General features: G+C 41.9%; 1 protein-coding gene across 5 annotated transcripts in view; it reads left to right on the top strand.

Moving 5' to 3' along the window:
• Positions 1-23,150, top strand: part of utrn (utrophin) — a 188,528-nt gene that overhangs the window by 29,988 nt on the left and 135,390 nt on the right. For all 5 annotated transcript variants that reach the window (XM_039782730.1, XM_039782734.1, XM_039782732.1 and 2 more), the window contains 28 exons: positions 275-390; positions 1,054-1,217; positions 5,113-5,343; positions 6,448-6,629; positions 7,089-7,239; positions 7,521-7,640; positions 8,076-8,177; positions 8,675-8,782; positions 8,924-9,103; positions 9,607-9,770; positions 9,913-10,036; positions 10,138-10,225; positions 11,027-11,271; positions 12,209-12,377; positions 13,649-13,776; positions 15,571-15,708; positions 15,794-15,907; positions 16,136-16,291; positions 16,517-16,687; positions 16,869-17,060; positions 17,777-17,911; positions 19,546-19,695; positions 20,121-20,282; positions 20,587-20,718; positions 20,945-21,118; positions 21,331-21,486; positions 21,597-21,767; positions 22,714-22,893. In XM_039782730.1, coding sequence (XP_039638664.1) covers positions 275-390; positions 1,054-1,217; positions 5,113-5,343; positions 6,448-6,629; positions 7,089-7,239; positions 7,521-7,640; positions 8,076-8,177; positions 8,675-8,782; positions 8,924-9,103; positions 9,607-9,770; positions 9,913-10,036; positions 10,138-10,225; positions 11,027-11,271; positions 12,209-12,377; positions 13,649-13,776; positions 15,571-15,708; positions 15,794-15,907; positions 16,136-16,291; positions 16,517-16,687; positions 16,869-17,060; positions 17,777-17,911; positions 19,546-19,695; positions 20,121-20,282; positions 20,587-20,718; positions 20,945-21,118; positions 21,331-21,486; positions 21,597-21,767; positions 22,714-22,893 — 4,303 coding nt within the window. The remainder of the gene's footprint in view (positions 1-274; positions 391-1,053; positions 1,218-5,112; positions 5,344-6,447; positions 6,630-7,088; positions 7,240-7,520; positions 7,641-8,075; positions 8,178-8,674; positions 8,783-8,923; positions 9,104-9,606; positions 9,771-9,912; positions 10,037-10,137; positions 10,226-11,026; positions 11,272-12,208; positions 12,378-13,648; positions 13,777-15,570; positions 15,709-15,793; positions 15,908-16,135; positions 16,292-16,516; positions 16,688-16,868; positions 17,061-17,776; positions 17,912-19,545; positions 19,696-20,120; positions 20,283-20,586; positions 20,719-20,944; positions 21,119-21,330; positions 21,487-21,596; positions 21,768-22,713; positions 22,894-23,150) is intronic.

The following is a 23,150-nucleotide window of genomic DNA, read 5'->3' as shown; positions in this document are numbered from 1 at the left end:
TACAAAACACATTTTTTACATAAGTGACTGTAACACAGAAGATGTGTTCTTAAAACCCAATGATTGACGTAAATTCTGCTCAATTCAGGTAAAATGTTTATCAGTGTTTAAGATTTACCTTTACTCTAACAGCACCAGCGCTTAGAGAAATGTGCATATTTATGCAGATATGTGTTTTATGAATTATCTGAGACTGTAACCTTAATACTGGAAATTCTGAATGTTATAGTCTCCATGCTGCCGCTCTAATCACCACTGTTCTTTGTGTCTTCAGGCCGAATGCATTCAGCTGGGATCAGGTGGTCAGACTGAGCCCTGTGGAGAGACTGGACCATGCCTTCACAGTAGCCAAAGACCAGCTGGCCATTGAGAGGCTACTGGATGCTGAAGGTACAGCCATTCTGAGCTGTTTTAAACACTTTCCCACATTGTACACATAGGTCAACTGTATTTATTTGGGCAGGAATAACTGTAGAAAGCTTTTATGAAAATGTAAAAAATGGTTAAGTACCTTTTTATAGTAGTCCCAAAGAATAGTTGGCTGTGGAACGACATACATTTTACTGTCTAAAATTCCCACATAATAAACATGGTCTGTGTTCACGAAGCCTTCCTTCATGTCCTGCCAGCAGTTGGACACACTCACGGTGGAGCAAATACCTTGGTGTTTTCTTTGGCTGAAGATTTGTAAGAAGCTGTGTTTGCTCAGAATGGTTTTTTTCTAGTTCACGGAGCACCTGTAGATCCTCAGTGTGCATGTATATGAGCTGTCTATATTCAGACACTTCTGAATGTTACACCTGACCTGTGTCAGAGCCAATTTTATTCAGTACAACTTGCCTCAATCTGCCTTTTTTTCTCTGCCTCTCACCTTCCTTCCCATCTAATCTCCCCCTGTCACCCTTAACTGCCATCTCACTCCATCTACCATGCTGCTTTTCTCCTCTTTATCCCCCACTTTCTCCCTCCTGCTTATCATGCTAAATTTCTATCTCTGATCTTCCTGCCCTATACATGCACGTCCCTTCCACCATCTTGCCCCCTCTCTCTCAGACGTGGCGGTGCAGTTACCAGATAAGAAGTCGATCATCATGTACGTAACATCGCTGTTCGCCGTGCTGCCCAAAGACGTGAGCATGGAGGCTATCAGAGAAGTGGAGACCCTGCCACGCAAATACAAAGTGTCTGAGGACTCAGGTCCAGGCATCAGTGCTCAGGTAAAACACACAACACAGTAGGTTTGTACTTCATGTGATATGATACAGGAGGGAACAAGATAAGCTTGCAGAGAACACCTCAGGCTTTTCTGAATTATGATTTTGTGGCAAAGTAGGTAGGACCCGTAGGTCTAGACCAGGGGTCACCAACATGGTGCCCCCAAGGACCCCATGAGTAGCCCTCAGGCCTGTGATATTATCTGTTTCCCACCTTGTTAAGTCATTGTTGATAATTATTGTGAGAAATCATTAACATGATCAGTGTCTTCACATAGATGAGCATCATTAATCATTAATAATCATATATAACTAAAGGCAAACTGAGCACATTTGTACAAGAGTGTATCAAACTGGTAGCCCTTCGTATGACTCAATACCCATGAAGTAGCTCTCAGTTTCAAAAAGGTTGGTGACCCCTGGTCTAGACCAAGGGGAGAGTCACTGTACTATACTCAAAAACCGCTCACACAAATGGTGCTCATTGAAATCCATGGATACATCTGTTTTGCAAGGAATCCAAGGTGCTCTTTTCCGTGCAAACTCTAAAAATTCACAGCTGGTAACCAGCATTGTAGACAGAAGCACAGTAAGTCCAATCCTCGGGAATTTATAACTGGAATAAAAAAGCGTGTGTGGTAACAAATAGCTGGTGCTTCTAAATTTGGAACAAGATGCAGTTCAGAACTGGTCGTCTAGGTCATGGTTCACTATTTTTTTAGCACAGTGAGAAAAACACAAGACGACATTCCATTCTATTAAAAATCTTAATACTAAACACTTGCTCATTGGCTATGTTCCTTGCTTTAAAAATGAAGGCACAAAAACAATTTGTCAGGAAGCGATTTGAAATTAGCTAGAAGGACTTCACCTCTGCTATAGTTTAACAGGATCTAAATCATATGGTAAGGGTTCTTTATAACTGCGTTCTCATGCGTGTTTGCCGTAACGATGATTCTAGCTATGTTTTATATGAGCTGAACAGCTGACACCCAGCCAAAACTTTCTTTATTGGAGTTCTGGATGTATTTTCTGCACATGCCAACTTGTAGTATAACAATATGTACTGCAAATAGATTGTACTATACTAGACTGTAACTATTTGGTTCATAAGACGAAACAAGTTAAGAAAGCATAGTGGATATCCTACACTAAGCTGTTCCTGATGAATTTGTGAAAAACTAAACAAAACAGTGTACTACCTCCTTAATCCCCTGGTGCAGTTATTTCAGTAGTGACACAGTGCATTAGTCTAGCAGATACTTCTCCCCCAGTGGCTGCCTGTCAGTGCTGGTGTAAACAAACTGTTATCTCTTTCTATGAACGGAGAGATGATAGTTCAGCTGTTGAACGTCCGTTTCAACCACTGAAAAGCTGAAGTCGCATGCAAATCTGAACCCATAACCGCTTCAACCTTTGTTGCTGTGTTGTGTTTCTGATAACATTCAGTTTGAAGGCCAGAGACGCTGTTATGTGCAAGCATAAGGAATATTGTGAAGTGTCTCATCGTGTTAGCATATAGATAGAATAGAATGAGTCACTCCCACCCTGAAAAAGCCATCTCCTTCATTCTCTCCAGCACTGCTCATGAAAAACACAGCAGGCAAATAGGAAGCAGAGAGCCATGACTCACCCCTCTGACATTAGCCAGCCGACCGGGCTGCATGCTTCTGGAAACACAGAGCTATAAATGGGTGAAAGGAAATTAGGGAATAAATTGGTGAGAATGGGAGTGTGTGCGCAGAGAGTTGACAAGGAAGGTTATTTGAGCATTAAAGATGCTGGTGTGCTGGTGGGCGGATGGCGTAAGTGTGTGATTGACATGCACATACTGATACTGTTCAATGTTTAACATCTGTGATCAGATTATTTCTACACCTTGATTCAGTTGGACTTTCCTGCTGTTTTACTAACTTGTGATTGAGATCCTGTTCATGTCCTTAACATACAGTATATTCCATAGTAACTACAGCAAACCAAGTTCCATAACCACCACCAAAAAAAAAAGTAATTTCTTTCAAGCACATACATCCCTGGGGCAGCTCGTTTCAGAGGTTTTTAGTCAGAAGTCAGAAAATCCCAAAACCACCTCTTAAGTTTTTATTGCCCATGGGCACATACTTCACACGTACTGGAACGAGTGCTGGAAAAGTCTTTTTAAATAGTGCCTTGATTGGTCCAACAAGGGGTTTACTTTCCTGGCACAGTTCCTCTCTCCATAGGAAGTGATGCGTAATACTGCTGGAAGTGAGACTGAGTAGAGGAAAAATAAAGGCTCTTTGTTTTTGATGACTGTTTGGTTCCCACCTTAGTTTAAGGTCCATTATATTGGTTCATGGTATTGTTGTGGAGTTCTTAATGTTGGTTTTAGATAATAATTTTTTTCAATATTGACGACAACAACAGCTTGTGATCTAAAATCATTTTGTAGCATTGACCATGAAGTGCACTGACATATGCATGATGATGCAATACATGCTCCAGAATCACAACTGCAAAAGTGATGAATGGAGGCATCGAGTTGGGCAAATCATCTGGTGATAATAAAGTGTTTTGTTGAGCCAGACCACAGCTATTTTACAGCCATTCAAGTCAATAAATAGACGAAGACTGCAGTTCTCTCTCTCTCTCTCTCTCTCTCTCTCTCTCTCTCTCTCTCTTTCCCCTCTCGCCGTCCCTTTCTTTGTTTTCTGGTCTGCTGCGCCTTCTACTGGTCTAACACAAGGCCTTACAGTATTTTTGTGACTTACTCCAATATATCCAAAAGGTCACCGAATATTTTCAGCAGGTGACCTTTTCTAGAGTTTGCTACACAGACATTACCATTGTGTAATTGTAGCATGGAAAACAAAGGTCCAATTGACTTGTTACTGTACCAGTCTCTAAACATCCATTAGCATTTCTGTCATCTTTGACTTGGCGTGGCTGCCGCTGCAAAGATTTTATCTCCTGTTAATTTCTGCTCCAGACAGATTTGTTGAGCTGTGTCAAACTTTTTCCTACTTTCCTTGTAGGAATGAAAACCTGAAATAGTTTGTTAATTCAGTTGTCTACAAAGAATGTCACATGTGCACATATTGTGCATTTAATGGAATTTAAAAGTAAGATTGTGTTGAAAATATAAAGGAACTGCCTCTTTTATGGTGTAAGATTTAGGAACGTATTCAGGGCCGTTGCACTGACAAGACTACTGTCCTTACACAAAAAAGTTATCTTTCCATTTACATCTAGAGTGTTTCTTTTTAAATTACATAACATTTTAAATTCATATTTTTATATTTCTTGTCCTTAAAGCAATTCATAAGCTATTTCTCCTTTGAAGTTGCACCATCCATCTCTCTGACTGTACACCCAACTTTACCCAGAATACTACTGTGTTTTAGACCTACTGCTATTTCTAGAATGAGGATTGACCTGCTCAGCGTGCCAGGGGCACCTCCCAGCATCCTATAATAGGCCTGCCGTTGTTTTGTTTTTTCTTAGCTGAGCAGGGCAGGTCGCTGTGCGTACTCCACAGCACCATAGGCCCCTCCTGGATGTCTGGCTCTATTTTAAAACTCACCAAGTGATGTGCACTGGTGAAAATTGGAGTAAAGAACAAAAAGAGGTTCTGGGCATGGCTGGGTTTCATAGAAGTCAATGTCCTGAGAGCTTTTTTGTGTTTGAGTTTTGATGTGGCCATGTGAATGTGACATATCAGGGAAGCAAAAATGTAAATACTACATTCCTCCTGTTCCATGCTATCTGTCAGTGTTAGACCTAGTACAGTACAGGCCTAGTACAGTACTTAATTTTAGTAATATTTCACTATTATCACATTAATGACGCCCCAAGATGTAAACACATTGTCTACAATATGATCAACCAGTGCCTTCATCCCTTGCCTCATGTTTTTCAGAATGTGCAGATGGAGGAAGCAGGCAGCAGCCCCCGGCCTGAGACCCCCAGCACCCTGACCGAGACGGAGGGGGAGATGGAGGAAAGCCTTCTGGAAGTGGACCTGGACAGCTACCAGACCACACTGGAGGAGGTGCTGACCTGGCTGCTGTCGGCCGAGGATGCCCTACAGATTCAGGAGGAGGTGTCGGACGATGTGGAAGAAGTCAAAGAACAGTTTCACACACACGAGGTAGGAGGAGAAATGCAGGCTGGCATAAATATAAACATGCATGCACACATAGACAGAGGGGCAAACAACCTTGTAGACTGGAGATAGTATCCCAGAGATAAGGAGGCCTCCCGCAACCAACTGTACATGCTCCGTACATGTTGGGAATGCCAGGAATTTTGCTGAGAACAGTGGCGCACAGCACCCCATGGTGCCCTGGCCCAAGCTTACTTGCTTACTTGAGAAGACGTAGCTGCAGGGTTTGTGTCTGTGCATGTGTGTAAATGGGCTTTGGCTGGATTCCCTTGGCTGAAATGTGAATATTTGTGAAGTCTAATGTCTGGAATGCAGGTCAAAGCTGAAAGCTGGTAGTGAGACTGAGAGCAACAAGACCAAAAGCCTCTTTAACAGCCAGGCTTTTCAGGAGGTCTAAAAAAAATCTATCCAGTTTGTTTCAGCCTTGTTGTTCACATACTTACTCCAACTTCTCCAGTAAAGCCTAATCAAAAACAATGTGCTTCAAAAATGCTTACTCATCCAGAGAGCTCACGGAAAACAACTCAAGACAATAACTCAATTCATTGGGCTTCATGTTGCTCACAACGAAAGCAGCTCCTCTAAGGTGTTAAGAAGTAATCAAACTCCTTCAAATTCAAAATTGCTTATATTCTTTCTTAAAGCTTTTTCTTCCTTCTCTTTTGTTTTGCAATTGGCCTCAATTGGCTGCTTGGCAGACTCTGCTCTTCAGCTCGTGGGCTTGTCTGACTGTTGCTACAGCAACACTTGCAAACTCAAGGGTGCAGAGGTGATGCCAAGTGTTTCTGCAGGGCATTATTAAGTGTTATACCAAGTGAAGCTAGTATTGAGATTTTAGTATGTGGGTGCCAAGTGCCAGCGTGCTGATTATATAAGCAATGTTAGGTCTCAGTGTTTTTAGGCTATGTGGTTATACACAGTCTTATCCTAACATAGTGTACATACAGATAGTGGGTCCCAGGGATGTTTTGTTTCTAGCACACATCTTGTCTGTAGGACCAACATTTCAAATTGAAACTATTTCAAAGTCAAATATTTGAAGTTAAAAGTTTTTTTTATCATAACTGTTTACCTCTCTTCCCCCAAAAGGCCTTTATGATGGAGCTGACAGCGCACCAGAGCAGTGTGGGTAATGTGCTCCAAGCGGGTAACCAACTAATTGCCCAGGGCAATCTGACAGACGAGGAAGAAGAAGAAATCCGGGAGCAGATGAGCCTCCTCAACTCCCGCTGGGAGAACCTCCGAGTGGCCAGCATGGACCGCCAGGCCAGGTAGATGCACATTCATATACACTTGCTTTAGTCCTGTAGAGGTATTTCAATACAATATACACCTGATAAGCATTAAAACCTCTAAGACCTAACAATTCTAACACTCAATCTGTGTTGTCAAGGTATATGATACACACACACACACACACACACACACACACACACACACACACACACACACACACACACACACACACACACACACACACACACACACAGTTGTTCATAAATCATATTAAGATGTTCACTAGAGCATTTGTTGACCCTGATTTAAAGTACATGTGCTTGTGCGTGCCATGACTCATTGTCTACGCAGTCTGTATACAGCATTGTCACTTATTCTACTGTTGTATTACTGTGTGGCAGTTAAATAACCAGCTGAACAGGTAGTTTCCCCTTAAAGATGATTAAACTGAGAGCTTTCTTCCTCTACACGTGCACCTCACGGTCTCTCTCCAGGCTCCATGAAGTCCTGATGGATCTTCAGCAGCAACAGTTACAGCAGCTTTCTGATTGGCTGACGCAGACAGAGGAGCGAATCAGAAAGATAGAGACAGAACCGGCAGCTAAAGACCTGGAGCTCTACAAAGAACAAATAGAGAAGCACAAAGTAAATGCGATTTCCACATTCAAACATTTTCTGTCAAAAGCTCACACCAATCTAATCAATGAGGAATTGATTGTAATTGACTCAACGTGGACAGGATCAAGTAAAATGTAAAACTAATTGTCAGTCTCACTGCACTGTTCTTGTCCTAAAACAGACAAGTTTTGTGACCGCTTTGTTACACGTTTGATCCTGAACTTTCCTGAACTTGAAAGCTTCTCTGCCAGCTCTGTTAATGGGTAATATGGCACCGTGCTGAATTCACTTTTTGCGTTTCCTTTCAGGGGCTTCAGAACGACCTGGAGGCGGAGCAGGTGAAGGTCAACTCTCTAACACACATGGTGGTCGTGGTAGATGAAAACAGCGGTGAGAGTGCCACCGCTGCCCTGGAGGAGCAACTACAAGTGAGTTGTCAAATGTCTTTGGGACTTTGTCAGTTCAAGGAGAGTCTTCCTCCAGTACCTTACGTCTGCCTTTTAATGCCAATTCATGAATAATAACATGGTACGTTCTACAACATTGTTGCCCTACTGCTACCTTATGTATATGTATGTGTTAATACATAAATTATTCTAAATATGTTACCCTCCTTTCAGTTTTTAGATCTTTATCTACAAATGCTGGCAGTGTGAACATATATTCTAGATTGTGAGGCTGTAAAAAGTGTCTCTATGAGCCATGCCTTCTGTAAAACAGATCTGTACCAGGAAGCTGTTTTTGAGTTTAGGTATTTCTGCCCATAGAGGTCCAAATTATGTTTTCAAATGTTTCCTCTCCTTTACACTGTTTCTGAGAACCCCTTTATTTGTATTAACCTTTGTCTTTATCCTGCATTCAAGTCTTTGGGTGAGCGCTGGGCAGCTGTGTGTCGCTGGACAGAGGAGAGGTGGCACAAGCTGCAGGACATTTTCATGGTGTGGCAACAGCTTCTATCGGACCAGGTATGACATGCAGCATGCTCTCCCTCTTACAAATACATGCACATGCACACTGTCTTCTTTTCCTCCTAAGTAAATAATCAAGCATAATGGACCACGTCAACACTCTCATGTCCACATTGAGCTATATTGAGATGCAGAGAAAACCCCACATTGTCATTTATATCTTTAAAACTGCTCAGTTTTCAAGGCCATGAAGGAGCGTTCAGTCCTTCACTTCATGAAGTTAACTTGTGTTATTCAGTGTTTCAGATGCACTATTTTTGGTTTAACAGAAGCTCTTACATCAAACCTTTTGTTTCTTCATCCTGCAATTCTCATTTAACCCTAAACACACTGTTGAGTTTGAAATGTGTCTGGTTTTGAATTTAGGTATTGGTCAGAGTGCTGAAATTTGGAATTCAAAACATTTTACACTGGTTAACTAGGTTCACACCAAGACTGTTTGTAATGTTTGCTACGTACTTTAAGTTCATGTTATTTTCCCACCTCTTCTGTAGAGTTTGTTTAGAGCATGGTTGGCAGAAAAAGAAGAGGCCTTAAGTGAAGTACAGACTGGCAACTTTAAGGACCCAAGTGAAATGAATACCAATGTGCGCCAATTAGCAGTAAGTAGTCTGCCAAGTCTTTGTAGTTTCCATGCTGCCACAGCAGATTCTTTAACAACTAATTAAGCCTTCATTTGTGAACTTTATGAAGTGTCCATTGATAGTGTAGGCTTTGATTCATTTTGGCATTCAATCCTGTAGATTTTAAAGGAAGACATGGAAAAGAAGAGGAGGACTCTCGACCAGCTGTCTGATGCAGGACAGGATGTGATATCGCTCCTGCGGAGCCCTGAGGCGGGAGCCAAGATTGAGACAGACACAGAGGAGCTGGCACATAGATGGGACAACCTGGTGCAGAAGTTGGAGGACTGCTCCTTCCAGGTGTGTGTGTGTGTGTGTGTGTGTGTGACCTTTATTTACTTGTAACTTTATTCAGAATGGGTTTTGACTTCCTGCTTGCTGTTCTTAACAAATGTCAAAGTAAGAAACACACCTGAGCTAATAGAGATACATGGTTACCAACTGTGGCAATTCGAAGAAGTTTATTTCTATTTTATTCAGTTTTAAGTGAAGTGACGTAAATAATAAATGACCAAAATCACTATTTTCGATGTCAAATTTTAACTTAGCTGGACCATCATGCTGTTAAAAAGTGCAAAATTTAATTTCTGACTAAAATCACTGCTGAACATTGTTATGAAGTTAACACAATATGTTTCAAATTGCAATGTCAATGTGTATGAATTTGTTTTTCCCTATCAAGGCTAGTAGGGTACAAATGAGAAATATTTGTATCTTTTAGTTTTTAAACTTGTTTGGTTGTGTCTTGGTGAGTGTGGTAGATTTCTGTCCCATTCTCACTGATGCGCTATCTCACTGCTAAGGTAATGGAAGCTGTGACGGATGCTGGGATGACTCAGGTGGAAGAGCAGGTCGTCGTGGATACAGTTGCTGTGGCTTCGGCTGCTTCGATCGCTGACCAGGAGTTGACCCCACCTGCTCCCCCTAAGAAACGACTGGTGGAGACAGATGCAGAAGTCAGACGATTGTAAGAACTGGGACACACACACAGACTATACCTCCTTTGCCAGAAACACACACACACACACACACACACACACACACACACACACACACACACACACACACACACACACACCAATGCACACATTGTGTTCTGTGTTCTGCAGGTTTGAAAATAAGCTTTCTGACCTCCTGAGCTGGATTACAACTTGGAAGAAGTCCGCTCAGGCGCTGGCCTCCACACACCCTGACACTACACCTGACACACCAGACCTGCAAGAGAAACTTATGGTAAACCGGCAGATGATATGGCTTAAAAACAAACCATTTCAACTTAAAGTTAGAGCACATGTTTTGAAATCCCACCATAATGTGTTAATCGATCACTGCAGGGTTTGGAGTTGGACCTCAGAGCAAAGGAGGCCACAGTTAGTCAAGTGATCCAGGAGGGACGGGTCTTGATGGACCAGCTGGAGAGAGGTATGAAGGAAAGAGGAGGTTGCTCACTGACACTGAAATGGTACATTACTACGTAAACACAGTGAACCAAACTATTATTTTACACAAATCTATCTGAGTTTAGTCAAACACTTTCTTTCAAAGTGTTCTAACATAGTGGCTGATATTTATCGTTTCTCAGAGGCTCACGACTAGTGGCTCTAACAGAAATCTTCCATTTCCCTGTTAAATTGTTTGTCTCATAAGATTTTACTATTTTTCTACAGCTGCTTGGTATTTTCTGGGTATTTACAAGCCTACATTTTTCATTGTTTTAGATGCCAGTAATCTGTGTGTGTGTGTGTGTGTGTGTGTGTGTGTGTGTGTGTGTGTGTGTGTGTGTGTGTGTGTGTGTGTGTGTGTGTGTGTGTGTTGACAGAGTAGTAAAACTCAGCCTGCAGGGTTACTGATTTCATATAACTGCTCAATGAAATGAAGAGGCACTCAGGGTTTTTATGTGTTTTACACTAGAGGCATTGAGGGGTAGTGGAGCAACGCTGCTAAGTTGGAGTAGATTTGTTAAACAACAACTTTCCACTAAACTTAACTTATTTTATCACCTCATATCTGCTGTTCTCTCATCTTTACCGTCTGTTTTCCAATTTTTCTTCCACTAGTGTTTTTACTCTCATTAGGATCTCTTACTCACACCAAAACTCACAACACAGGCTGTGACACATTCAGACTAAATTATGTAAAGATCCATAGAAAGTATACTTAATTATTTATTAATTACATTTGAAGTGAGCCTTTATATCTGTTGGTTTCTGTCTCTCTCTTAAGAGGGAGTGTGTGTGGACTCAGTGAAGGCAGACATAGATCTGATCCAAACCGAGTGGGATGCGTGTGCCAGGGAGCTGCAGGCAGCCCGTGAGCGGGTTCACACCCAAAGCCGAGTCAGAGCGGTGTCTGCAGAGCTGGCAGACCTGGACCAAGCCTTTGAGAAACAGGACCGGTGGCTGGACTCAACCTCGGCTCTAGAAACGTGTGACAAGGCCGAGCTCAGAAGCCTGAGTGGGGGATGTCAGGTAACAGTCATTGTCTCCGTCCATGTTCACCCTGATCTCCTTTGTGTGACTTTAATCCTCAATTTCACCTCTAACCCTTTCGTCAGTCCTCTAGCATTCAGCTCATGCAACTGCAGTTATTTCATAAACTTTTCAGATTTCACATCAGAGATGAAACCCTTTAAAAAGTCATAGATCAAAACAACCATGAGAGCAAAAAAAGGGATCTAAAGTTTAAAGTTAGGGAGTGCCTCAAATGCTTGGAAAGTCAGTGAAAGATGCACAAAGTAAAATGGATGAAACCCTTCCTGGTTGTGACCTGAAGTGCGAGTTAAGATTTTTCAATTTGAGACTAATTGACTGTCAGTGTAAAGCATGACTCCATCCAGTAATCTGCGAGTTTCTCTCCTCCAGAGTAATTTATTGTTGCAGTATGTTTCTCAGGTTTCCCTCATTTTTATAGAAAACAATAATGAATTCTTTAAAGTGACACTGATTATGCTTAATGGGACAAAATAGATCAAATACAAGGAAAATGGATGGCTGAAACATACACTTTACAATTTTTTTTAAGATTCTTTTTTGGGCTTTTCTGCCTTTTTATTTGACAGAACAGCTAAGTGAGAAAGGGAAGAGAGAGAGGGGGAAGATATGCAGGAAATTGTCAGAGGTCGGGTTTCGAACCCTGGATCTCTGTATCGAGGCATAAGCCTCTCGGTATATGTGCGCCTGCTCTACCCACTGACCCAACCTGGCCACATTCTGCGTCATTATTAAACGAGTCAATGTAATGTTCAAGAAAACCACTAATCATAGGCTTATTTATTAAGTCAAGGAACTCTACTTACCTAGTTTATAAAATGTCCCTTTCTGATACAGAGACAGCAACTGAGTTATCCTTAAATAATTCTCCACTTGCAAAATAATGAACTTTTGTCTTCCTCTTGTGTTTTTACAGTCCCGACTTGTTCAGCTCACTGCCTTAAGCCCGCGATTGGAGCAGCTTTCTGCAGACACTGGGTCACTTGGAGCCATGCCCTCTCTGAAAGACAACTTGGTGGTGGTATCAGCACATCACGCCTCCACACTGCAGCGGCTACAGAGCAGAGAGCAAGAGGTCAACAAAGGTACCTTTGCTGAACTATATAAAAATGATTTGTCAAATCAGCGCAAAGGAAACCGGTTCCATAACAGCAGGTTCCTCAGTATTAACAGTACCATATGCTTTTCAAGGGACCTGATAGCCTTGAGGCATCCTCCAATTTCAGAGAGCTGCAGTACAGGAGATTTAAGCCTTCCTTAAAACAAAGACCCATTTCTCTCTCCTTACTCTTGGCTCAATACTTTCAGGTTTATGGGGAGACTGAAATAGTGATAGCTAAGATCAGCAAAGCTCAATCCCACCGGGGTTGTGTAAATTTGACATCAGCTTTTATATGAATCCTTGGCCAGCCACAAGTAATGGATCATGCCCTTATATGGCCTCCAAAAGCTCACAGATGCCTGAGTGTATACGTGAGCGATTGAGTGTAAGATCATCTCCCTGTGCCAGCTCCGTCTCTACCTGAGGACGTGACTTGGACCTGGAGCGGTCCTGAAAATCGGTCACCGTTTTACCTCAGGAATTTACATGCACTCTTATTGGCCAAAGATGAGTCTGTAAAGAAAGACTTGAATGCTCCTCTCCGCTCCTGACTGTGTGTGTGTGTGTTTGTGTTTGTGTGTGTGTTTGTGTGTGTGTTTGTTGTGTGTGTCTCATTCTGTGCCTCTTGGGCTTTTATGACTGTGAGGATTTGAATGAAAGCCAAGAAAAACCATTTTGTTTCTGCTTGAGGGACGTTTGCCTCGCGCCGGGGCCTCTCTTTATTTCTCCCCTCCCCTCTCCAAGTTACGCTCCATCTCTGCTCTTTGTGTATATAAACATACCCAGATTATGTAAGCATTAAATCACCTGGTAATTAAAACGCAGACAGAGAAGGAGAGATGGAAGAGAGACAGTTGAGGAGAAGAGAAGAGTGAGAAGAGAGAAGAAAGAAATAAATGAGGTTGACGTTGTCACAAATAGGCACTACTTAACTTTTGTTACTTATGTAACTACCTTCGCAACTTAGCCGTGATTTTATAGTGTAATTTTTTTTAAATTCATCTGGCATGATTGACATGTATGAGTTTGGTTAAAAGAGCACAGCTAAACTTACTTTGAGAAACTGACTGTCAAACATCTGGCATCCTCTTGCAGCCTGGAGAACACACTAATCCCAAACCTGCACACTGCCCCCTTGTGGTTTAAAACCGGATGCTTAAGTCCTGATGCAAAGGTGTTGATACCTTAACTTAATATACATTTTTTTCTCCCCCATTATTCACACATCTCCCCCTCCTCCTTGTCTTATTCCAGCTTTGGCCAGTCTTGAGGCCAACCAGATGGTGTTGAGCCAGGTGGAGGGTCTAGAGGGCAGGCTGGCCACTCTGAGAGAAGGAATAGTGGACATCCCTACAGCTCAGGGAGCAGTAGAGCGGGCACAAGTGAGTAGTGCATCGTCCTGATAAATGAAGTTATGGCTCTGTGTGAAAACCATAGTCCAAATCTGTACACACTACCTGACAGACAGATGAAACCAAAAACATGAACTCCTAGGTGGAGCTTACTACGCAAAGTATGATCACAACGCTTTATTAATTCATGTTTGACAGTATTAGAATAATCTTATTTCATTCATGATTTTAGGTTGTCTCTAGGATACAAGTGTTACTATTACTACTATTACCCTTATTTTTCAAAGACTTGTATTCAACTGTCACAGAATCACTTCTTCTGTTTTTCTTATTGACAGTTATATTTATGCTTTTATAATCCACATTGTTGTTTAATGCTGATCTTGTCTTTTATGTTAGTCTGATTGGCCAAGACCCCCCTGAAAGATTTTTAATCATATAATTAATAGAGATTAAAATAAATAACAACATTAAGTGAAAACCACAGACACGACTGCATATTCATGTGATGGACTAAACAAATGCATATTAGTTCATTTGAATGGTTGTTGTTGTGGTTTATCTGGAGACTTTGTGTGTATAACACATGTGCCCTCTGACATCTGAGCTAAAAGGATTTCATTGTTTGTGTCTGTCTATGTGCTTGTACGTATATCAGAATGAGTGTTAACCTCTGTCTGCTGTCATTTTTTTTCTCTCCAGCACACAATAGGCTTCTTTATCAGCTTCACTTCTTTCTGCACTGTATCAGACCTCTGTGTAGGAGAAAAAGGGTGTGTGTGTTGTGTGTGTGTGTGTGTGTGTGTATTTTGGTATGTAGCTTTAGGATATATGCGTTATTGTGTTTCTTGTGTGTAGCTGTGCGTGTTTCTCTCCTCCTCCCTTCTTCGGTGGAATGTGGTTCAGTCCGAGCCCTTGTTATCGTGGCAGATAGGGCATGGTGCCGGGGAAAGGGGTGGGGACTTGGCACATTCTGGGCAGCGTGCCCATGCATGTTGCGTGGAGCTCCTAACAGCTCATTGTGGGGCCGCTCAGCCAGTCAGTTAGCCTGACAACCACCACACACAATCCCATGGCAGCATCTCTGAGTCCCAGTAGCAATTAGCCTAATGATAGAAGGTTGATAGTCATCTGATTGGCTCAGTATTGTTTCTTCTTGTTTAAATGGATTCTTCTTTCACTATACGCTAATGTGAATTGCTTATGAAATGATCAATTAATCCTAAACAAGTGGTAGCAATTTAATCACCACCTGTGTTCAAGAAAGTTATGATTGTGATTATGATTGCTGTATTACTGTATCATATGGAGATTTTGACCACCAGTAGTACTATGTAGCAATGTTTTTAGTGGAAAGCTAACATCTTTGAAAGCTTCAATATGGCTTGGTGCATAATAACTCAGAAGTGCCAAACATGGATGCTCCATGTCTGCCAAAGTCCGTTGTTCAAGTTAATTAATCCCAAATGTGGTGGTATAGCGTTATATTGTCAATGCAAGTAGTTTTTTTTAACCCTAACACTACATCTCTGCAGTCAAACAATCTTCTTGAGTCGTCCAGTGACTTAAACGCTCATAAAGTCATAAACATTGGAATCTTTCTCATCTCAACCATCGTACTTGTATGACATGAAAGCTGCATATTTTTTTTTAATAGTGAAGCCTCAGTCAATCGAAGAGATTAAGGACCTCTTATCTTCTTCTCAGCAAGGGGATGACATGCATGGCAAATCCCTCCACAGACAATAAGAGTTTCCATGGTTGGCTGCCCATTACACACAGCTTGGACGTGTCATTTTAAGCCTGAACTCTTGTTCACCTCAGGGCCTGTGTCTGGAGATTGAGCAAACACAGCAAGCCTCCGATTCTGCAGAACTACAAAGATGGAGTCAGCTCTCCTCCAGGGCCCGTGAGGAGCTGGGCACACTGCAGTGCATCCTGGGTAGCATGAAGGACAATCAGGTAGAATAGCTCAAATTAGTGTTATAGAAAGTGTTTTTGTCTTTACTTGAATGGTTTGGATACATTGGTTTAATGCTGTTGCTAGGTGCGTTTGGTGGAAGTGGAACGTTGGTTGGACGTGGTTCAGGAACAGTTGTCTCGTGATGCCACGGGGTTGGGCGACAAAGACAGTCTACAGGAAGAGCTCAACCAGTGCAAGGTTAGAGGGCAATGCAAAACATGAAAACATTGGTTTGTTATTTTTCCCCAACACATTCTAATGTTAAAGACACCACGACTTTATCACTTAAAAGTTACTTTTACTGTTGTTTATGTGAAGACTGCAGTCATTTGACGATATAGATTTTGACCTGATTTGATTACTGAGTTGAATTTTAATATTTGAAAAGTATTATTCTTTACCTGTCTTTGTCTTTCTGCTAACAAGGAGTATGTGAATGAGATGGAGTCTGTGGAAGGTTCGTTGAAGCAGATGGGAGAGAATGTGAGTGCTGTAAAGGCGACTGCAGTCCCAGGACTAGCCAAGTGGGGGCAGGATGAGTTGGACAAGTGCCAGAGCAAATGGGACACGCTTAGCAAACAGGTGAGGAAAAACTTTTCTCATGTTTGCATTTTGTGCTGTTATGTCCTGCAAATCATGTACGGATTAAATTTGGTTTCTTGTTTTGTGTGTATGTATGCCTGTTTTCATTCACATAATTACAGTGACAATTTAGTCACTAGCAAGCAGATAAGACATCTTCTGTTGTACAGAGTCTCGTAGGGTCTTGTTTCACTTACAAACCTGAAGTCATATGCTTCCCTCCAGCTGCTGAGACATCAGGAACGTGTGGCAGAGAGTCGGGAGAGGCAGGTGAATCTGAGGAAGGACTTGGCGGAGATGCAGGAATGGATGACCCAGGTCGATGAGGAGTTTCTCATGAGGGACTTTGAATACAAGAGTCCTGAGGAGCTGGAAGCGTCGCTGGAGGAGATGAAGGTGGGAGGGGAGGCGTGCGTGTAACCTAAGGGGAACACCTAAAATAAAATATTTGGGAACCATTGGGAAATATGGCGATTCTCTGATAAACGCAGTGATTTTGACTGTGCTTTATTAGAGCGTGTGGGTCTAAATGTCTTCCTCTGGTACTGTCGTCATTGTCCGCTTACCTCTCTCACAGAGGGCTAAAGAGGATGTGCTACAGAAGGAGGTGAAGGTGAAGATCCTGAAAGACAGCATCAACATGCTGGTGTCCAGAACATCGCCCCCTGGTGGAGGCAATGCACAGGAGCTGACCTCCGAGCTAGAGGGGGTTCTATCCAACTACCACAAGCTCTGTGACCGCTTCAAGAGCAAGTGTCACACTCTGGAGGTAATGTGTGTGGGTCCTTCTGTGTTGGTATGTTTGTGACAGTGAAGAAGAAGTGTACTGGCCTCAGTTAAAAATGATGGCCACCTATGCTTTTATTGTTGCAGAAATACTGTATACTTGCACCACAGCTTTGCAGTTTATCATTTTAACGATGGAATAAAAAATAAAAAAGGTTAATAATTTTATGCTTGAATGGCCCAATTTGTCCAACTTGCAGCTCCCATGGTTCAGTATTGGAATGAAATGTTGGTTTATGATGTTTTTTTTGCGGTCCCTTTTGTTAATTTTCATGCGAAGAACAAGATAACCTTAAAGGGCGCTGGTGATTCTGGTTTTCAGAGCAAATCTGTGAGTGTAAAGTCGTAGTTTGGGACACTGTTTTTTATTATCATCTCCCAGACTCTGCAGGGTAAAGATCACACGCGTCACTGAGTTGTGCTTATGTTCATGTATGCTCTTTGCCTGAAGTCCATTAGTCACCATCCTATCTTTGTGGTTAGGATTTTGCTGTTTAATTTTTTGTATAGTGTGGTTTCTTTTGTAAAAATGCCTCACCGTAAAGTGTTTTTACATATTGTCCTTTAAGATTGTGAGTGAGGGCATATTTACTACAGCTGTCACTTTGTGGTAACATCATTTGTGTTTCTCTGGTTGTGCACAACTGTTTGCAACTTTAACTGTTTCTGACTGAGGGTTTATGTGTCTATACTGTGTAGGAGGTTTGGTCCTGTTGGATGGAGTTACTTCAGTACCTGGATATGGAGCAGAGTTGGCTCAACACTCTGGGGGAGAAGGTCCAAGCTACTGACAACTTACCAGAGAGCACTGAGGCCGTCAATGAAGCTCTGGAGGTACAAATGCAGACACACACACACACACACACACACACACACACACACACACACACACACACACACACACACACTGTAATCCCATTTAATTAATCGCCCATCTTATACTTGACCGTGGTCTTCTTATCTTTCTCTCCTGTTAATTCTCTTACTCCTCACTATTTGGCTCACCCCACATGTGAATCAAACATATAACGAGATCCTCTGGTAACACATAAAAAAAACACACAATTATTTCAGGTGCAAAATTTCACATATTATATAGAAATACATAGACAATGCTACTATATTTAAACTACTGGATTACTTTTGGAAAAAAACATTTATATTTCATAGCTTGTGGGCACATGTCAACAGAAAGTGAAATAATCTTTGTTTTTGAGGAAATGACTACTACTACTACTACTACTACTACTACTACTACTACTTCATAAAAAATATAACTAATGAATTGTATAGTTAGACTATCCAATCATCTTTGAATATGTTTAGAATTGTATTTTTTTCTATATTCCTCTACCTACATTATATTTGGGAATTTACCTAGCTTCGATAAAATCACCTCATCAAGCAACATGCTTTTAAAAGGCATGAAGATGCATTTAAAATGCATCATTCATATCAGTATCATCAGTATATTTCATAAACCAAACAAGCCATTACATATTCTAACTCTGTTAATATCCTCATTGTCTTTGACTTTGTCTTCTAAATATCTTCTGCCCTGTTTTGCTCCGTTGCTATATCTGTAGAATCGCCTGCGGCATGACTGTCAAACTCACTTTAATCACAGTGCTGCTTCTGTAACATCGCATAGTGATGAAGGAAATTGAAGACCCTTGAAGACATTGTTTCCCCTTCTCCTCTTTGTCCTCATGTGTTTTTGGATTTTTTTACTCTTGCCACCCAGTCTTGCGCTTTTTCTCTCTCCCTCTCCATTCTTCTTAACTTCCCTCTCTCACTTCTCACCCTTTGCATTCCTCCCAGTTTCCTAATCAGACTCACCCCCTGTGAGGCTGTCTCTCTCTCTCTCTCTCTCTCTCTCTCTCTCTCCTCTCTCTTCTCTCTCTCTCTCTCTCTCTCTCTTTCTGTCTCTGTCTCTGTCCATGACCTCCGGGAAGGATAAGCACATTTAATTACCCTACATAAACAATGACTGTTGGATCCAAACAAGTGCCGTCACTCGACAAGCTTCTCTCCCACTTGTCTCTCATTTCTCGTTTAGTTATCATCGTTCTTTTCGGTTTGCCTCCATCTGACACATCCAACGTTGCAATTTCTGCATCTGCACTCCATCTGTTTGCTCAGCTATTTGGTTCTTTCGCAGTCTTTCACACACATACACACACTTTCACTTTTCACTAACACACTGGATTTCTTTTTTCTCTTTGGTGTTCTTTGTTCCTCAAGTGTTTGGTTTCTAGCTTTAGTCAATCTTTTCTTTTTTCTACTTTCTGTGGCAAATCTTTGGAAGTGGTTTAACTTTCTTGATTTTTGTTGTGGCTTTATCAAAGGACTGTTTTTTTTTTTTATCACTTCCTCGCGCTCATTTCTTTTCCTCCCCTCTTTCCTTGACTTTTCTGATTCTTTGCTTATAACTTTACCCTTTTCTCCATCTCTCCATTCACCACCAGTCTTTGGAGTGTGCGCTTCGCCACCCCGGGGACAACCGGACGCAAATCAGAGAGCTGGGTCAGACGCTGATAGACGGGGGCATACTGGACGAACTTATTAGCGAAAAACTAGAGGCCTTCAATTCTCATTACGAGCAACTCAACCACCAGGTCAGGACCTTGGCTTTGTCTGTAAGCAAATGTGGGATGCACGAATGTGTGTTTTATACTGTTGAAAAAGGCATCCATTTTGTGTTGAGTTTGGATTTCTTCCTTTGAGTAGAATATTTTTTTCGTAGAAGTATATTATTCTTTATAGAACAAATTTGACCACAGAATATTGTTGAGCATAGTTTAATTAAATACAAACACATTTATGTTTTATCATATTGATATTAAAATGGATAACACATATATTTTCACTATATGTTACACTATATCAGCCCAGCATTTATTTTGTTATTTTGCACTTAGTACACAGTTATTTATAAGCATCTTTAAGCATTTGGTGTACTCTTTGCATTATCACATCAAGTCAAATACGACAGGACATTTTTTTTTTTCCTGCCCCCCCCCACCACCCCACCCCCCTCTAGGCTGTGAACCGGCAGATCAGCCTTGAGCAGCAGCTGCAGACTCTGAAGGAGAACGAACAGGGGCTCCATACACTGCAGGAGTCTCTGAGTCAGCTGGACCACAAACTCACCTCCTACCTCACTGACCGTATCGACGCCTTCCAGCTCCCACAGGAGGCACAGGTACAGTACACATGTGCGCAACACACACTTTCACACACCGAGGAGTTGCCAGACGAGACGCGACATGATGGATCCTACTTCATGCAGTATGATCTAACTTGTCTGAAGGCTCTCCCTTCACCTAGAGGCCCACGGAAATGAATATATAGTAATGATAGTATCGATATAATCTACACATGAAGACACATCATGTTGTCCACAGATGTTTTGATGAACAAAATATAGCATCAGTAGGTGCAAGAGGGCCTGTCCGTATGAGTGCACATATTTATGGTGGATGTGTTCATTTCCACTTTTCCTTCAGACCATCGGGACAGAGATCGCAGCTCACGAGGTGACAGTGGAGGAGATGAGGAAGAGGAACGTGGCCAACTTGCCTCCTCCCAGCCCTGATGGCAAAGCTGCTCGAGGTGGGACCATGCTGGACCAGCTACAGGTAACACTGACTCCTGCTGGAGAACATCACAAACTGCAGGAAGTCATGTCAGATTAGTTTCTCCTCCTGCCACCATAACTACACATTCATACTACAAATACTTTCACCTTGAAAACAGTGTAAAAAATATAACAAATCATGGCACCATTGTAAGAGAAGTGTGTGTGCTGTCTGTGTTGTGACATAGATGTATGACTTTATTAACCTCTGCCTTTACCCAATGCAGAGGAAACTGAGGGAGATCTCCACAAAGTACCAGCTATTCCAGAAGCCAGCTAACTTTGAGCAGCGCATGTTGGACTGTAAGAGAGTCCTGGATGGTGCCAAGGCTGAGCTGCATATTCTGGATATTAGGGACGTGGACCCGGAAAAAATCCAGACCCACCTCGGTGGTTGCATGGTGAGAGCTACAACTTTCTCGATCTTTCTATTGCGCAAACACAAATGGTGTATTTGTTGCTGATTGTGTGAACTGTTCTGTGTGCACATTAAAGGATTTAAGAACACACAAACAAAAAATATCTGCCGGCCTACTGTAACTATCTATTTATGCAGACACAAAATGTCTATCTCACTCATAGGCTCTTTTTCCTTTTTTTTTTTTTATTATAGAAACTATACAAGTTGCTGAGTGAGGTGAAGTTGGAGGTGGAGACGGTGATAAAAACTGGTCGGCAGATTGTGCAGAAACAGCAGACGGAGAACCCCAAGGCCATGGACGAACAGCTCACTGCTCTCAAACTGCTCTACAATGACCTGGGGGCACAGGTAACTTAGCTTTAGATGAATTTTCCTTGTTCAAAATGCAGCTTATGTTGGATTATAAATAATATTCCTGAGACCAGTTTAAGACGCCTTTGTTTTCCTTCTCTTTACAGGTAACAGAGGGCAAGCAGGACCTGGAAAAAGCTATGTCTCTGTCTCAGAAGTTCCAGAAGGAGAGCGCCGCCCTGGAGGAGTGGCTCACCATAAATGAGGCTCAGCTCCAGCAGAAGAACAGCTGTGGAGACATGCCAGCTGACATTGATGCAGAGATTGCATGGGCTAATGTGAGTAACTGTCCACACCTTTTAATCAAATCTCTTCAGCAGGAGCAAAAAAGTGCCTCTGCTTCTGGCCAGAAGGTGGAGCACTGGGACAGTATAATCTTCCTGAAAACACCAATCTCTCTTACTTTCTAACACGGGAGATAAAGTGTATCAGCACTATGAAAAGAGGATGTTTAAGTGTTAAGAATTGTATGGATGTATTTGTCTCTCCCTGAGATCCAAATTCAGTAAAAAAGGACTAAAACCTTTTCATGATCCCACAAACCAAACTGACCCATTCTTGACCCTTTCACACAAAAGACTCAGCAACAGTATTAAAACTGAAACAGTATGAATTTTAAATCTGTCACAGCTTCACATTAGAACACATGAAAGTGTAGGTTTCTATAAATGCACTTTTTTGTTCTCCAAATGTACTTTTTTTTGTGATACATTTTTTATTAGCACCATTTATATCGTTCAGACATACAAAACAAATTTCACAATGTATGCCAGGTAATGTCAGATGGCGCACAGAACAGAGAAACACAACTTGCACAGGAACAAAAAAACCCTCTCCCACCCCCCACCCTCTGTGGTCTCAAGGAAAACACAACAAACAAACAAACAGAAATCACACCTTGCCTAGTCACTCTCCTCTAGTTCTTGTTGGGCTGAGGTCATTAAGTCTGATATTTGTGCTGCTGTGCTTTCCCATAATGTACTTGTTTTTAAAATGTACATTTCATTTTAAGTTTTAGTGCATGCGTGTGTGTGTGTGTGTGTGTGTGTGTGTGTGTGTGTGTGTGTGTGTGTGCGTGCGTGCGCACGTGTGTGTGTGTGCTGTACAATACATCTAGCTATCTGATATGGCAATAAATTATTGAAACATGAAGGTCATCACATGAATCTCTTTAATATGCTCTATATTGCATTGTATGTATGTGTGTGTGTGTCCCTCCTCCAGGGCCTGCTGAAGGAGTCGGAGCGTTGTAAGGTGGAGCTGTCCAGCCTGATGGAGACCAGCGCCGGTCTTCAGACTCTGGTGGAGGGCAGCGAGGCTCAGTTGGAGGACAAACTCTGTGGCCTTAACGAAGCCTGGGGCCGCGTCCGCACCTGGACCGAGGACTGGCTTAGTGCTGTGCTGGTGAGTGCAAATATTTTATACAGTAAGGATTAATAAATAAGGAGTTGCTGTGTTCTTTATTTTATGTTCTCTGAGTAAGTAGAATCTCCCACCTGCTTTTTAGAATTTTATGCTTAAACAATACTTTTATTTTTGGCAAATGAACAAAGGACACACACACACACACACACACACACACACACACACACACACACACACACACACACACACACACACACAAATATATATATACATACATACATACACTACATACATGT

The sequence above is a fragment of the Perca fluviatilis genome, chromosome 18, assembly GCF_010015445.1.
Source record: "Perca fluviatilis chromosome 18, GENO_Pfluv_1.0, whole genome shotgun sequence".
Lineage (NCBI taxonomy): Eukaryota > Metazoa > Chordata > Actinopteri > Perciformes > Percidae > Perca > Perca fluviatilis.
This window is presented reverse-complemented; position numbering and strand designations above follow the sequence as displayed.